The sequence below is a fragment of the Notechis scutatus genome, chromosome 16, assembly GCF_049901735.1.
Source record: "Notechis scutatus isolate UNSWTSFEM ecotype Mainland chromosome 16, rNotScu1.2, whole genome shotgun sequence".
Taxonomy (NCBI): domain Eukaryota; kingdom Metazoa; phylum Chordata; class Lepidosauria; order Squamata; family Elapidae; genus Notechis; species Notechis scutatus.
In genome coordinates, this window is record NC_142024.1 from 8180001 (window position 1) to 8192500 (window position 12500).

At 45.7% G+C, this 12500-nt stretch overlaps 1 protein-coding gene across 1 annotated transcript in view; it reads right to left on the reverse strand.

The window, feature by feature from the left end:
- CAPZB (capping actin protein of muscle Z-line subunit beta) overlaps nucleotides 1–12500 on the reverse strand; it is a 56435-nt gene that overhangs the window by 19933 nt on the left and 24002 nt on the right. The window contains exons 3-4 of the mRNA XM_087944812.1: nucleotides 5983–6104; nucleotides 530–643 (exon numbers count right to left, since the gene is read on the reverse strand). Of these exons, the coding sequence (XP_087800938.1) occupies nucleotides 530–643; nucleotides 5983–6104 (236 nt within the window). The remainder of the gene's footprint in view (nucleotides 1–529; nucleotides 644–5982; nucleotides 6105–12500) is intronic.

Below are 12500 nucleotides of genomic sequence, written 5' to 3' on the forward strand. Positions count from 1 at the left end.
TAGATCTCCAGCTAAGTCCTGGCCATATTCACCCCCTCCCTCCCTCCCAGACAAGGAAGCAAACAGCTTCGAGCCCCTCCCCACTCAGGTCGATCTCCCTCTAACTCCATTTGAAAGAAAGCCCCCTTAAAAAATGGGTTTGCCAAAGGGGGGAGGATTAAACCTTGATGAATAGGAAATGGGCTTCTTATTATTCTTGAGACATTCCAAACCGGTGGCAGCAGGTTCTTTCCTGTAACTTAAGACTGGCTTAAGTTTTGGCTCGCAATGCCACAAGCGGGGAAGGGGAGGGAAGGGGAGGGGAGGACTGGAATGGCCGCCTCGGGAAAGGCTGAGTTCCTCCTACGAAAAGAGCTGCGCAGGGCAAAAATAAGCAGGCGTGTAAGGAAGGTGGGGGGCTCTTTGTGGGGGCAAATCTAGCTCCCTAAAAGTCTCCCTAACACGGGCCACCACTCCTACCGTGTCCCCCCCTCTTTACCAGCCACCCCACAACCCCCCCCACACACACCAAGAGAAGGGGTCAACGTACAAGTCTCTGTACTGGTCAAAGGCATTGTTGGCCTCCACCTCGAGTTTCCGCAGGCGAGCCGAAGGCATGGCGCCATCTTCCAACGGCGGGTCGTATTTGTTGCTCCAGGGTGACCTGTGGAAGGAAGGAAGGGGGGAGAGGAGAAAGGTATGATTTTCATCCCACGTCAAGAGTCCCCCCCACCCCCGCGAGATGCTGCAGTTGCAAGGACTGGCACGGAGAACAGACCCAGCGCAGGTTACTTGGGGCGGGGGGGGGGAGGGGGGTCTAGGGCTCCAGCCTACAGGGGCAGGAGGAGCAGGGGGCTGGGAAGAAAATCGTTTGAACCGCATTAAAGCAACCCAGCCGACGAGAGAATAGAAATAGAACAGGAATAGAAATGAATAGAATGGAATGGAATGAAGAATAGAGTAGAGTAGAGTAGAGTAGAGTAGAGTAGAGTAGAGTAGAGTAGAGTAGAGTAGAGTAGAGTAGAATAATAGAATTAGAATTAAATAGAATGGAATGGAATGGATATTGGAATGTAGAATAGAATAGAATTAGAATAGAATTAGAATAGAATAGAATGAGAGTAGAGTAGAGTAGAGTAGAATAGAATCAGAATTAGAATAGAATTAGAATAGAATAGAATAGAATAGAATAGAATAGAATAGAATAGAATAGAATAGAATTAGAGTAGAGTAGAGTAGAGTAGAGTAGAGTAGAGTAGAGTAGAGTAGAATAATAGAATTAGAATTAAATAGAATGGAATGGATATTGGAATGTAGAATAGAATAGAATTAGAATTAGAATAGAATAGAATTAGAGTAGAGTAGAGTAGAATAGAATCAGAATAGAATTAGAATTAGAATTAGAATTAGAATTAGAATTAGAATTAGAATAGAATAGAATAGAATTAGAGTAGAGTAGAGTAGAGTAGAGTAGAGTAGAGTAGAGTAGAGTAGAATAGAATAATAGAATTAGAATTAAATAGAATGGAATGGAATGGATATTGGAATGTAGAATAGAATAGAATTAGAATAGAATTAGAATAGAATAGAATGAGAGTAGAGTAGAGTAGAGTAGAATAGAATCAGAATTAGAATAGAATTAGAATAGAATAGAATAGAATAGAATAGAATAGAATAGAATGAGAGTAGAGTAGAGTAGAGTAGAGTAGAGTAGAGTAGAGTAGAGTAGAGTAGAGTAGAGTAGAATAATAGAATTAGAATTAAATAGAATGGAATGGATATTGGAATGTAGAATAGAATAGAATTAGAATTAGAATAGAATAGAATTAGAGTAGAGTAGAGTAGAATAGAATCAGAATAGAATTAGAATTAGAATTAGAATTAGAATAGAATAGAATAGAATAGAATAGAATAGAATAGAATAGAATAGAATAGAATTAGAGTAGAGTAGAGTAGAGTAGAGTAGAGTAGAGTAGAATAATAGAATTAGAATTAAATAGAATGGAATGGAATGGAATGGATATTGGAATGTAGAATAGAATAGAATAGAATAGAATAGAATTAGAGTAGAGTAGAGTAGAGTAGAGTAGAATAGGAATAAGAATAGAATAGAATAGAATAGAATAGAATAGAAGAGAAGAGAAGAGAAGAGAAGAGAAGAGGAGTTGGAAGGGACCTTGGAGGTCTTCTAGTCCAGCCCCCTGCTTAGGAAGGAAACCCTATATACCATTTCAGAGGGGGGGAGGGAGGCCTGCAACAAAGAAAAGGGGGCTCCCACCCCATAATAGTGCAGGTAACCCCTCCTCTGACGTGTCTTCCGATAAATTCAGAGACAGGACAGGGATGAAGCGCAAACAGGAAAAATCCCCCACGAAATCCTCTTTCCCATGATCTGTCAGCAGGAGGGCAACACCCACGACTGACTCCCCCCAGTTGTAGCTCAGCGGTTCTGTTGGACCTGGGTTGTTTATTTTATTTTTTATTTTTATTTTTTTTTTAAACCAAGCTGCCAGCTCCGTAGATGTTACTGCTTTGAATTAGCCGCGTACGCTTGGGCTTTTTTTTGTTTTTTTTGTTAACGGTTTCGGATGTTGTTAGAGGCACCTTACGGCGGAAACGGTTAAAGTCCATATGTTCAAATGAGGGCTGGGGGCTTGCGCCAAATAATTTGCTTCCCTTTGCGTAAGCGAGGGAGTTCATTCTTTCACCCTGAGTTAAGAATGCCCATTTTGTAACTGGGCGCAGGGGGACCCCTGACAAGGGGCTTGTGCAGGGGTCAGCCACCCGTGGCTCTAGAGCTGCATGGGGCTCTTTCATCCCTCTGCTGCGGCTCCCTGTCCCCGGTTGGCAGCACAATTTTGAGAGGAGCTTCCGGTTAAGGGGGCGGCGAAGGAAACTTGTACAGCGCACCAGGAGACGACTATGGCAAGGGGCGGGTTTTCCAGTCGGCTCCACGATGGATAGGGCTATTGGTAAGGGCAGGTAGAGGAAAAAGGACACGGCGCTAGGAGGAGACTCGATGGTGGGGGAACCGGACTTCCGGTCAGCTCCAGAACTGAACAGGGGGGGGGCTTCCAGTTAGGACTTTTGTGGCTCCTGTTGTTGTTGTTTTTCCCTTTGGGAAACGGGTCCAAGTGGCTCCTTGAGTGTTTTAAGGTTGCCAACCCCTGGGCTTGTGTGTCCACCGCTATCCTCGTTCTCCTTCAGCAAGGTAAGAGAGGCACGGTTAGCAAACCACAAAAACGCCCCGCGTGGGATTCCAGAGCTACACAAGCCCTTTCCTGGCCCGTAGAACACACACACACACGCACGCACAAAGTGTCCTAACTCGCTCCTCATAAAAGGGATAAGAAGAAAAGAATGCTGGGGAAGGGCGGTAACTTTATCCACCGGAAACCCCCCTGCGTTACCACCCCCCAAAAAAGCACTTTTACAGCAAGCAAGTGCTGGAGACAGATTTCAAGGAGGTGGTTCTGAGGAAAGGCAGATGGGGGCGCGCGCACGCACACACACACAGAGACAGACACCGCCCGCCCCCCTGGGATGAGAGGACCGGGAGGTGATCCCTGGCCTCCCCTCACATGGTTTCTGTCGCAGCAAAGTCCTGTCGAGCAGCCTCTTGGAAGATGCAAACCTTCCCACCACCACACAGAAGAAGAGTTCCAGGACAGCGATTAAAAAACACACACACACAAAAACGAGGAGGTTATAGGAGAGCAGGGAGGAATCCCCTTCCTCCTCCAGGGGTTGTGGCTGCTGCTTGACGTTCCCCAGGTGTGTTTCCCGCCACGGTGGGTGCGGAGGGGAACAGGGCCTGTCTGGCAGAAGTGATGTGAGTCGGACAGGTTGGGGAGGAACCTGGGCCAGTCTTGGAGGCTGGGGAGGGCTCAGACGAGGGCTCTGCGTCGTCGGAGGTAGAGATGGGGGCCAGGGCAGGCTGGCAGTCATTGGCTGCCTTCCGGCTCCGACAGCAGTGAGGCAGGGGAGCTTTTGGACCCAGTTCCCAGCTTGCGCATGCACGGGGCTACCAGAAGACAAGAACAGCTGGGAAAGCAGGGTCGACTCAGGAGTAAGGCCCCCACCTCGGAGATGATTGGCCCCTCCCATGAGACACAAAAAGAGGAGCGAAGGGGATGTGAGCTTTTGCAGGAAGCAACTAGTTCATAGGTTCCAAGCTTTGAAAAGTTCTGTTTGACTCTGCGTCACCTTTGGCCTTGCCCTGGCTCTCTGGCCGCATTCCAAGTGCGATAAGAGGGGGGTGTTTATCAACATTCCCTGGAAGACTGTTTGTGAAGCCTTGCAGGCTGGGAATGGGCGTAATTCCCAGCCGTGGAAATAAAAGAGGCTTTGCCGGAACGAAGGTCATGTTTTATGCTTTCTAAGGAAGCCTTGGTCAGAACAAGAGGAGAGTTTAGTCACTTATCGGATATGAGCTCGCCGACCTCTGCGTAAAGAAAATAGCAGCACAGGTAGACTTGCAACCATTAGTTTAGGACGGTTGGAAGTTACCACGGACGCTGAAAGAAGCGACTTAGGAAAGTTTTTCACACTGACGATTGTTGCAGCATCACCACATGAACAACATTCGGACGCCCGGGCAACTGACTCGCATTTACGATGGTCGCAGAGTCCTGGGGTCGCGTGATCCTCTTTGGCGACCTTCCGACGAGCGAAGTCAACAGGGAAGCCAGCTTCAGTTAACCGCCGTATTCCTAGCTTGACGGCAGTGATTCCCTTTAACAACAGGGGCAAGGGAGGCCGTAAAATGGGGCAAAACTCGCTTAACAAAGTCCTGCTTTGCAACAGAACTATTGGGCTTGATTGTGGTCGTAAGTCAAGGACTCTGAGTTCTACCAGTAGTAGATGTTTCACGGCATCTCATCTCCAGGAAACTCCTACCGTGTTTTCCCAAAAATAAGACCCTGTCTTATAATATATTTTTTTTTGCCACCAAAAAAAGGCACCGGGCCTTATTTTTGGGGAGAAGTCATCCACTGACTAACCTCACTTGCACGCTTCAGCCCCCGGCCTCCTTTTTGCTGTCAGAGGCCTTCAGGAGCTTCTTCTGCAGCCGGCAAGGCTTTCCTGAAGGCCTCTGCAGCCGATAACAAGAGCTCTGGATCGATCCTGAGCTTTGTTACCAGCACCAGAGGCCTTCAGGAAAGCCTTGCCAGCCTTGCCAGCTGCAGAAGAAACAGGCCGTTAAGGCAGGTGTCGGGGTGCGTAAGGCCTGGCTACAACTGTCCAAAGGTAAGTAGTAGGGCAGCTCCACCACCACCCATCCTCACCCTAGCTTAATTTTTACTCATCCACTCAATTTATTTAGGGCTTATTTTGGGGGTAGGGCTTATATTGGGTGCACGTGTAAAAATCAAGCTAGGACTCACTTCCAGGGTAGGTCGTATTTTCGGGGAAACAGGGTACATGCTTCTACATCTGCAAGCCCATCGATTGGCAACAGGTGTGCATCACACCTCTTGCTGCAAATGAACCGTGTCTTTTTTTTTGTCCACCTGTGCCTTCAGGTGCTACACAATTCCTGGTGTAGCATGACTGGGAGAGCCCACACCTGTCAGGTATAGAGCTGAAAATAAAAGGAACACTATCGACAGCCCTTGGGTTACGACCGCACGACGGAGCCCGAAACGTACATTGCTAAGTGAGACCTTTGTCCAGTGAGTTTCACCCCGTTTTTAACGACTTTCCTCGCTAAGCAAATCTCTGCGTTTGTTAAAGCAAATCTGGCTTTCTCGTTCGTTTGGCTTGTTAGAAGACCGTGAAAAGGGAAATCCCAGGACCCTGCGACCGTCGTAAATGTGAAGCGGTTGCCAAGGGTCTGGATTTCGTGATGACTGTGGGGATGCTGCCAGAGGTGCCGTTGTAACTTCGAATGGTCGCGAAACGAACCACGGTGAAGTCGGGGGCTACCTGTGTTTGCCCCAAACCGGAGGCAGGCGTGTCAGTCAGATCCTGTGGAGAGGAAGGAACTTGACCGTGTCTCACCTGTAGGAATCGCCATCCCGGTTGTAATCGCACAGAAGGTAGTCCTTGCCCACCACTTTGTCTCGGGCAATCTTCAGAGGCTGGTCCACCGAGGACAGGAGGTCTTCACAAAGGCTGGGAACCTGAGGAAGAGGAGGAGGGCAGGGAGACATCAGTCGGGGCAAACGCAGCCAGGCCTCTGGGCTTCCCTCTTGCATCGCTTCTGAATTGGGCTTATTACCTCCACCCAGTAGAAGCAACGCAGAAGATCTGCAGGACTCCCCGCTTTCTCCACTCAAGCCTTCCTCCGAAATCCCACTCCCCTCCTATTGGGATATCTGAAGACAAGAGAGCCTTCGTCTTTATGGAGTCGGCCTCCCCCAAAAACTTGTGGGAAGAACAGTCTGGTTTGGTTTTTAAAAAGCCACTTCCACTGTAGACTAGTTTAGTTTAGTTTATAGTTTAGTTTAGTTTAAACTTTACTTTTACTGTCGTTGCACCTCGTACAATGAAATTTTATAACCATAAAAATAAAACACAAGCACACATCCTTCGCATTCCATACCGCTGAATTGGAAACCCCTGACATTGCATTAATACTGCACTATATACAGTAGGAATTTAATAGAGTTACTGCTCTGGGATAGAAGCTGTTTTTCAGCCTATTTGTCCTTGTTTCTGATTATCCTGTGCTGTCTGCCAGATGGTAATAGTTCCCAAAAAAAAAAAAAGAGAGCCCAGGATGAGGTGAGGGCTACCATTCTGCACTGCTCTTATCTAAACCGGGTCTCGGTTTTGGCTTTGATCTCTGCTTTTGAGGGGATGACGAAAGGCAGATAAAAATGTGTTTTGTTTTAATGGGGCAGAGGAGAGATTAGCAAATGGCAATTTTTCCATAAAAGACAGCCGAGCGATGCCGTTTCCACCCCTCCACACACACACACTCTGCTTTTAGTTCACATACACGTTCATAAAACTTTCCCACCAAGGGGAGAATAGACTGCTCAGCCTTTTCACTGGTATCACCCTTCATTCAATTAAGATGATCAACTAAGATGATCAAAGACCTGGAGACTAAACCATACGAGAGAAACGGCTGCAGGTTTTAGGTCTGGCTAGTCTAAAGAAAAGAAGAATTAGAGGTGACAGGATACCAGTCTTCCAGTATTTGAGGGGCTGCCACAAAGAAGAGGGGGGTCAAGCTATTCTCCAAAGCACCAGAAGGCAGGACAAGAAACCATGGTTGGAAACTAATCAGAGAGACGAGCAACCTGGAATTAAAGAGAAGCTTCGTTAACAGCGAGGACAATTAACCAGTGGAACGGCTTGCCACCAGAAGGTGTGGCTGCTCCATCACTGGAGGTTTTTTAAGAAGAGACTGGACAGCCACTTGTCTGAGATGGTATAGGTTCTCCTGCTTGAGCAAGGGGCTGGACTAGAAGATCTCCAAGGCCCCCTCCAGCTCTGCTCTATTCTATTCTTTCTCTCTCTTCTGTATTCTATTCTATTTTTTCTACTCTCTGTTCCATTCCATTCCATATTCTGCTCTACTCTACTCTTGTAGGAATCGCCTACAATATATTCTATTCTCTATTCTCTCGTCTGTCGTCTCTATTCTATTCTATTCTATTCTATTCTATTCTATTCTATCTTCTCTCTTCTCTTCTCTTCTCTTCTGTTTTATTCTTTTTTTCTTTGCTTCTCTCTTCTCTTCTCTCTTCTCTCTATTTTCTTCTGTATTCTTTACTCTCTATTCACCATTCTCCATTCTCTATTCTATTTTCTCTTCTCTCTCTCTATTCTGTATTCTGTATTCTGTATTCTCTATTCTCTATTCTGTATTCTCTATCCTCTATTCTATTCTATTCTATTCTATTCTATTCTCTCTCTTCTCTTCTCTTGTCTTCTCTTCTCTTTTATTCTTTCTTTGCTTCTCTCTTCTATTTTCTTCTCTATTCTTTACTCTCTATTCACCATTCTCCATTCTCCATTCTCTATTCTATTTTCTCTTCTCTATTCTGTATTCTGTATTCTCTATTCTATTCTATTCTATTCTATTCTATTCTATTCTATTCTATTCTATTCTATCTTCTCTCTCTTCTCTTCTCTTCTCTTCTGTTTTATTCTTTTTTTCTTTGCTTCTCTCTTCTCTTCTCTCTTCTCTCTATTTTCTTCTGTATTCTTTACTCTCTATTCACCATTCTCCATTCTCTATTCTATTTTCTCTTCTCTTCTCTATTCTGTATTCTGTATTCTCTATTCTCTATTCTCTATTCTGTATTCTCTATCCTCTATTCTATTCTATTCTATTCTATTCTATTCTATTCTCTCTCTTCTCTTCTCTTGTCTTCTCTTCTCTTTTATTCTTTCTTTGCTTCTCTCTTCTATTTTCTTCTCTATTCTTTACTCTCTATTCACCATTCTCCATTCTCCATTCTCTATTCTATTTTCTCTTCTCTATTCTGTATTCTGTATTCTGTATTCTCTATTCTATTCTATTCTATTCTATTCTATTCTATTCTATTCTATTCTATTCTATTCTATTCCTATTCTTTCAGATATCTGATAAATCAGTTTCATTCAGGATTCGATGTTCCTTCTGTCTGTCATCTTGTGTAAAATGCTACCTTTAAAAAAAACTAACCCTCGCTCAGTCCAAAAAACGTCAAGCATCCTCAATCAGCACGAGCGAGCGCACAAGTCACAAGCAACAGAGGCCCCCAAATAAGGGAATGGAACTTTTTTCCTGCCAAGCCAGAGGGAGACCACCACAAAGGAAAGGTCTTGCCACGGCAGTCCAGCGGCCCCGTTCAGTGGCCTTCTCAACATCTGGAGGGAAGAATAAGGTTTAAGTCTCAACAGGCTGATGCGCAGTGATTGGAACGCGCTGCTTGCAACCTCTCTTCTGCACAACCGCACACGGTTGTGTCTCTGGAGAGTCTCAATCATCTGGGTCACAGTTGTCCTCTTAGGAAGGTGCTTTTCCAAAAGACAACTGGACTTTCTTGGCTTTTGGAGAACTGGAGAAGCTTCTTGGCATGAGAAGCAAAACATTTTCGAAGGGAAAAAGAAAACCAAGAAAGACCAGTTGCCTTCTGGAAAAACACCTTTGGGACGCGCAGGGTTGTGTACACAGACCAGGGGCAACGCTCAGCTCCCGTCCCGTTTGCGGGGGCTACTCCTGTGGTCTTGCACAACTCAAGCGTAGGCATGTCTGCAGATGGGTCGTACAGCGCCTGCTTCTTGCCAAACTTGCTGTAAAGCCATTCCTGGAAGGGGACAGAGCAAGAACCTTTCAAAAATGGTAAATATTTATAATGGAAACCTAAGAACTGCTAAGAGAATAAGCTGACCGTGAATGGCAGCTTAATTTTTTCCACTAGCTCATGCTCAGGGTGGTGTTTAATGAGCTTTCTGGGCAACCTGCCAACCACCTCCCGAATTGTTAAGGGGGGGGGGGAATTACCTGTACCTTTAAAAGAAAAAAAAAAGAGGTGATATTGCTGAAATAATATATGCAGAGCTGAAAGAGCAAATGGCAAGTCACTTATAGATAAGCCTTGAGTTACTAACTCTAAAAGTTAGTCCATTATTCAGCTAACCTCTCTCTCACACAGGCTGGCACATACTTGCAAAAGAGGCGTGTTAACTAAACACTAATTTTGGGTGCAAAAACATTCCAAATCTGGGCTTTCCTTTAAGAATAAGAATAGAAAGATCTGGTGGGTGAGGACAGGGAGAGGTTGTCTACAACTTGGGAGAGAAGTCAACAGTTTGAGTAGACAACCCCGGCATGTTTGAACAAATAAGAGACATGCTCAAAAGCGTACGATTCACATGAACATCACTGAAAAACAAGGAACACTTCATATGGTGTCTCCATCTTTATCCCTATAAAGCCAAGGAGGTGTCTTTATATAAGATACCCTTCACTGAGTCTTCACTGACATATTCTTTCTCCAGGTTTGTTTTGGAAACAAGTGAAACAGTTGGCTTGAGGTCCCAAAGGTGCTTTTGTTTTCAAGAGGCCACTGGACTTTCTGGTTTTTCTCTGAAGACATTTTGCTTCTCATCCAAAAAGCTTCTTCAGCTCTGACTGGATGGTGGGGGAAGGGAAGGATTTATTCTCTTTGCAGCTGGTCATTTGCATCCTTTTAGCAAGTCGAGTTGTTGAGGCCACTTGGAGGTGTCTGTGCATAAAAGGATGCAAATGACCAGCTGTCTGCAAGGAGTATAAATCCTTCCCTTCCCCACCATCCAGTCAGAGCTGAAGAAGCTTCTTAGATGAGAAGCGAAAACGTCTTCAAAGACAAACCAAAAAGTCCAGTTGCCTAGCACCTTTGGGACAACCAGGACCTGGATGACTTGAGAATCTCCATAGAAAATTGCTGGAGGGCGAAGAGCAAACAATTAGGGGACTGGAGGCTAAAACATATAAAGAACAGTTGCTAGAACTGGGTTTGTCTAGTCTGATGAAAAGGAGGACTAGGGGTGACATGATAGCAGTGTTCCAACATCTCAGGGGCTGCCCCAAAGAAGAGGGAGTCAAGCTATTCCCCAAAACACCTGAGAAGGCAGGACAAGAAGCAATAAATGGGTGGAAACTAATCAAGGAGAGAAGCAACTTAGAACTAAGGAGGAATTTCCTGACAGTGAGAACAATTAATCAGTGGAACAACTTGTCTCCAAAAGTTGTGAATGCTCCAACAGTGGAAGTTTTTAAGAAGATGTTGGACAACCATTTGTCTGAAGATATCCTATCCTATCCTATCCTATTCTTCATTCCAGTCCATATTTTCTTTTCTTTTTTATTCTTTTCTGAATCCTATTCTATCCTATCCTATCCTATCCTATCCTATATTCTATTCTATATGAACTGTTTATTACACTCACAAGCGCTTGCTAGTCTGAGGCATTCCTATCAATATTAATTATGCTTCCTGAAGTGGTAATCAAAGGGCCACGGAGGTTCCCCCTACAAAGACATCCGGTGGGGGTTGTCCTCCTGCCTGATGGGTCAATCTCAGGAACCCTACAGCTCAGGAAGGCCCACCCTGGCCTCACGCCACCCCAAAACCTGAGACCACCTTCCCGTAAAGACCCAGGCTTTCGGAGCATGAATGAGACCACTATTTTGAGACGGGCCTACAAAAGAAGGACCATGCAGGGAGACCAGGCATAGGAGAAAAGAAAGACAAACTTGGGAGGGGGAGAAAAACCTGAGCCTGCGATGCCTAACAAGACTCTCTTTGTCCCGCGTTCCACCACCCCCGGCCGCGCTACGCTAGCGGGAGTTAATGAACCGGGTATCGGGACAGAGTTTTAATTAAAAACTGAGCCATCTTTCCAGTCAGCAGGACAAGCGGCCACCTGTGCAACGGTCAGTAACCCAACCCCTTTCCTGAGCAGCTGGCCGAGCCTTCGCTTCCTGCTCTAAAGGCCAAATCGGACGCGTTCCTATTCGTGGAAACCAAGAGGGATCGAGATGGGATGATGGGTGTCAAGCCAGGTCTTGGGGACGACTGCTGGCCGTGGGAACTTGCCCGTTCACAGTGGGGGTGGAGATTTGAGGTGTGCTTCTGGGATCCGGCTTTTCCCTTCAAGTCGATACGGGCCATGTAGTCCCCGTGCCCCAGCATGGACGCTGGAGATAAACCTTCCGAATACTAAAGGCCGGAGAATGGAATCTGGGTCAACAAGAACTGCAGAAGAGCTATGGAACTTAGTTTAGTTTTAGTTTTAGTTTACTTGTCACTGCGCCTCGTACAACGAAATTAAATGCCATCTTCAATGTACATTACGATTATGAAAATAAACACAAACGCACATCCTTCACATTCTATGCAACTGAATGGAAAACCATGGACATTGCATTAATATTGCACTATGCAGAGCTCCTGCCCTGGGATAGAAGCTGTTTTTCAGCCTATTTGTCCTTGTTTTTATTATTCTGTACCGTCTGCCAGATGGTCATAGTTCAAAAAAAAAGGGGGGGGTTGCCCAGGATGAGATACGGATCTTTGAGGATGTTTTGAACTTTCTTATCTGCCACCGTGCAACGGTTGCTCTCCAGACCTTAAAAGTGAACCATCTGTTTCATTTGACAGCTTTGAAGAGGCTCAAAGGCCATTTTCTGAAGCACCCCTTTAGAAAAAGAAATTTTTTTTAAAGAAAAAAGACCCCAAGAGGAGAATTGCAGAATTATGCACCGCGGGATGAAAAATTCAGACGCTGACGGGATCCATGGAAAACAATTCTCCTCCACGCTCCGTTGACTTAAGAGGCAGAGTAGATCTGTCTGATCTTCCGTGACGGCCTCCCACATGCACCAATGCCCCTTCCAAATATCTCGGCCCTCGCTTGGCCTGAACAGAATCGTCAGGAAAAGGGAGGGTTGCCTGGAAAAAAGCGGCGCCCAGAATTCTCGTGCTGAATTATTCTGAGGCCTGCAACCATCCGTTCGGTGTCTTAACCCGAGGTTCACCTTTCTGCCATACATGTGGAGGGGCGAGCTGCCTGCATTCTTTCCTGCTTGCTGG